This window comes from Trypanosoma theileri (genome assembly GCF_002087225.1).
Source record: "Trypanosoma theileri isolate Edinburgh chromosome Unknown TM35_Tth_18_V1, whole genome shotgun sequence".
NCBI lineage: Eukaryota > Euglenozoa > Kinetoplastea > Trypanosomatida > Trypanosomatidae > Trypanosoma > Trypanosoma theileri.
In genome coordinates this window covers 222,547-227,112 of record NW_021639860.1, presented here as the reverse complement: position 1 = coordinate 227,112, position 4,566 = coordinate 222,547, and the positions used below count along the sequence as shown (strand labels likewise).

The 4,566-nt window shown below is 45.0% G+C and overlaps 2 protein-coding genes across 2 annotated transcripts; one reads left to right on the top strand and one right to left on the bottom strand.

Annotated features, from left to right (window-relative positions):
- Positions 1 to 92: 92 nt before the first annotated feature.
- TM35_000181760 (uncharacterized protein) lies at positions 93 to 392 on the top strand (the record flags this gene model as incomplete). Its single annotated transcript, XM_029026489.1, has 1 exon — positions 93 to 392. One exon carries the CDS (start codon positions 93 to 95, stop codon positions 390 to 392), a length of 300 nt encoding a protein of 99 aa, XP_028882185.1.
- A 1,268-nt stretch (positions 393 to 1,660) lies between these two features.
- Positions 1,661 to 3,046, bottom strand: TM35_000181750 (uncharacterized protein; the record flags this gene model as incomplete). The annotated part of the gene is made up of 1 exon (XM_029026488.1): positions 1,661 to 3,046. The coding sequence occupies one exon, from the start codon at positions 3,044 to 3,046 to the stop codon at positions 1,661 to 1,663; it is 1,386 nt and encodes a 461-aa protein (XP_028882184.1).
- Positions 3,047 to 4,566: the final 1,520 nt, after the last annotated feature.

Here is a 4,566-nt window from a genome sequence, read left to right as displayed (position 1 = left end):
CCTCTCCCTGCCCAGCCCTTCAAGTCCGTTCCCCTTGACTGTCGTTTCGCTAGATAGTAACTCGGGACAGAGGGAATCTCATTACTCCATTCATGTGCGAACCCATTCGCACCGCAGGGCAGTGGACCAGCGCCAAGGAGCCACACCTCCACTCCACTCGCTCACACACAAACCCCACAGAGGCCGCAGTGGAGTGGTCCAGCAACACAAAGTGTCCTTCCCCCTCACAGTGCACACACACAATGACAGTCTCACATGCTCATGTCAGAGAGGCACTGCGGCATTCACTAAAATACACACTAAGTCACACACCTACAGATAGGAAAAGAAAAACCCAAGAAAACAACAACAACAGGATACCAACAGCACACAAAGCACTCACAATACAATAATCACAGCCGCCACTCCCATCAGAGAAAAACATTCACCCACACCAGCACATCAACCCAATCCCAAAAAGAAAGAAAACAAGCCCATTACGTGAAGCGGAAGCGGACCAGTCTCAGTCCACATCCCCCTCGCAGGATGCAGTCACTCAAGCAAGCCACACACAACACAAGAGCAGTAATATCTCCGTGGCAATGCCGTGAGTGACAACACTGAGAGAGAAGGCAAGAACAAAGAAATGTGTTTTCATTACGTGGGTGGTGCGAGTAGCAACCCAAACACACAAAGGAACACACAACAGAGGGGCACACTCAAACACCTACACAACCCATCAATCCTTATACCAAAATAAAAATGCAAAAAAAAAGAGTGACTGCATGAGGCAGACACAATAATAGAGCAAAGATGTAACAAGAAAAAAGAAAATCATTACTTACTGTGGCTGCGATGCCTGGACACAGTCCAATCCACCCCAAGGTTAACAACGGAAAACCATTGTGTACTGAACCTGTTGTGCCCATAACCTTTATTCTTGATGTCCGTGCAGCAGTTTGTATATAATGAAAAAAAGAACCATTCCATGAAAATGAACACACAAGATACACAAGGTGTATCGGAAACGCAAAAGAGAAACACACAACTGCAGATAACGTGCAATGAAATTATAATGAAACACATACACACAAGGGAAAAACAATAAAATAAAAACAAACAAAAAGAAAGCCATGATCACCATGTGAATATGTTCAGGAGGCAACAAACACAACTCCCAGCAATAGGTGTGTCTTTCGTACAGAGCGAGCAGTAGGAATGATGCACACATGATGACAGTCCACACACACACACAAAGAGAAGGAGGGTTGGTAGTGTGCGTGTTTGTTTGTGTCTTGAACCTCCTGCCATTCCTCACATTTTAGTCACAGCAATTATAACACATTGGGATTGTATCTCATTCCCATGGGTAAAAGCAATAATTAGTAATATCACGTGACACACACACATCACCATGAGGACACAGTAAATGGTGGCAAAACAGTGCCCAGATAACAATGCCAACAAACAAAAAGGACACTCCCCTTACAAAATGATGGTTTGTCATGTGATGAGTGTCATAGGGAGATCAATAGAAGTGTTCAGCAAAAAAATGCAAATAAGAGATTTATCGTGCTGAAAAAAAATGCTGACATTTAACCAAAAAAAACAGTGACCTTACAATGCATCCATATCCACTCAAACAAAGGTTAACTGTGCGGCCGTGTAATGTGAACACCGATTACCACACGAGAGTGCAACCCATTACAGTGAGCAGAAGAAGAATCAAGGAACTGTGCACCAATGCAGGACTGTTGCTGTCATCTCTCTTTTTCTTTGCCTCAGCCACGGCTGCTGCTTGTCTCTCCTTCTCTTCTCTCTCCCTCTTCGCCTTCTCGGCCGCCTCCTCCACCCTCTTGGCTTCCTCGGCAGCTTTTCTTTCCTTCTTTTCTCTCTCCCTCTTCGCCTTCTCGGCCGCCTCCTTCACCCTTTTGGCTTCCTCGGCTGCTTCTCTCTCCTTCTTTTCTCTCTCCCTCTCGGCCGCCTCCCTCTCCCTCTTCGCCTTCTCCGCAGCCAACTGTCTCTCCCTCTCCTGCTGTCTGGCTCTTTCTTCAGCCAGTATCCTTGCCCTTTCCGCTTCTACCTTTACCACCTCGAACTCCTTCTTAAATGCTTTAATGTCCTCCTGCAATTCTCTAGGTCGATCCACAAGGAGAGTTGCGTTGTCCCTGTTAAAGTACCTCGCAACATCATTCACGCCGAAACCACTTTCGTTCCCTTTCTTCACATTCACCACTTTCACATCATCGGCATCCCTTATCTCCCTGTCCCTATTCCTTTGTACGACCCTTCTCTTTTCTTTTTCACCCGCCAGCGCTTCCCACGCGGCATTCTCTTTGTCCCCGAGAGCCGTCCCATCGTGATTCCCGATCAACGTTGCCAACTCCCCCACCTCTTTCCTCAAATCCATCCAATCGTGGTCCCCGAAAGTGTTGCAAAGACGAAGGTCATTGGTCTTATTTTTGATTTTTTCCGTGACATTGTTCGCCCTATAGTACAATGCGTAACTGGTCTTGAAAAACTCCTCGGCCTCTTCCTGATTGGCCGCGTTCGACTTCTCGCTTTCGTAATATTGCAGATGTTGCAAAAACAAAGGCACGACAGGCGCCAGGTTTTGCTGGAAGACCCCGCACATCTTCTCCCTCAACTTGGTTTTATTAACCGGATCACTACAACCGCGGGCGGCTTCACCGGCCACCGGTATCATTTTCTTGGCTTTGTCCACCAACCCAACCAACGGTTCTTCAAGCGGTTCTTTGGGGACCACTTTCCCCACACCACCTATCTTACTCTTGATTTCACCTGTAAGAATCCCGATTTCCCCCCTTAGTTTTTTAACTTCCCCGCATTTCCCCACACACAACGGCAGTTGGGTCTCCCATAAATACAGACAGGCCTCCACGTCCTCAAGACTTTGTTTTGTTTCCCTTACCGACCGATCCACCGCCTTCTTTGCCACCAAAAACTCCCCATCCCGTGCGGGTTGTGCCTGGCTCACGGTTGTACAACACTGCAGAAGTACCAACAGGTACACCACACGGCGCAGGTGGACGAACACCGTTGTCATGATTGTCACTGTGGGTTGCTTGGATCTATGGTAACAAGGAAGAAGAGGAAAAGGAGAAAAGTAGACGCACATTTAACACACAAGGCAGTGGGTACACATCACACAGAAAGAGAGAGAGAACACACATCACAACAGCAATTAAACACAACCCAATGAGGGGTGCAACAGTAAACCACTCACACAATAAAACACACCCAGAGTTACACAGATAATGAAACAACACCTTGAATTCAGAAGAAGTGGAAAACAAATGGTATCAAAACAATATTAAACAATCCTCACTACACACACTCCAATATCTTACTCGGTATTCATACACACAAAGTGTGTCTGTATTCTCATTATAATAAAATCATTACCAGGCAGTTTGAACACCAAAATACACCAAAAACACGGTGTATGCCTGGCAACATACAAAAACAATAACACAAATCATCAGCAAAACAAAGAGACTGTACAATAATCAACACACTTCCAAAGGGGAAAAAGAAAGAAGAAACCAATGCATCACCATAATATTTATACCAACACCACAATTGGAATCTAAAACCCACTCACTCACAACCATAACAAAAATGACTGCATACATCACTGTAATACCATGCCACTCTTTACAAACAGAGGCAACACACAATTACTCTCTCACTCACACACATATTACCTCTTTATTTATCCTTATTATTATTATTTTATTTTTCCATCAGAATGCCACTTCGCCTCTTCTTCTCCCACAGCATTATCAGCAAAAATAAAAAAATGGCATCCATGCGCACACACATAATTCACTCTATGGTGTGTATTAGGAGGGTACGATCCAACATATCCCCCACCCAAAAAGGGACACCACACACCACACCACCACGTTTATTTTTATTTTCTGTTCTTCGTGGTTTTATGGATATTACTCCAATGGAACGGGCCATCAAGAATAATACATAAATATACATAAATACAATTTGTTTTTATATTATTTTTTTTACTACCGTTGGGCATGGGAAGTACGCATTGTTAATGAAATTATAATGGATCTCGTAGGTGGCAAAACATGGATTTTTTTTTCGCCTCTCTGAGTCCCCTCAGCGGCCAAATCCAATTACCATCACTGGAGGACATAATTGTTATTATCTCTAGGGTCCGTGCTTCTCCCTAGCGGCATTCACACTAAGGTGAAATATGTAAAAGAAACTGTTGCTGATGGTACGCCGGCACGCGCCCCAGGACTTTCTTGGATAAAGTTTTGTCCCAGTACGACTCTGCTGGCCCCGGTGCTGTATGAGATTTGTAGCTTATGAACCCGTAAACTNGGTACTTGTAGAATGAGATTCAGTTTGCACATTGTGGGACTTCAATTTTTCAGCAGCGGTTTGGGCATTGGTTGTAACCGTCCTTTCCATGGAACAGGCGCGGTTGGATGGCCACACCATGTCGCGAGGGGAACGGGGAAGGGTCATCTTTGCGGAATACCTTTCAAACCCATCTTACTCAGCGTTGAAGTAGGGAAAGCAAGAGTTTTCCACTAT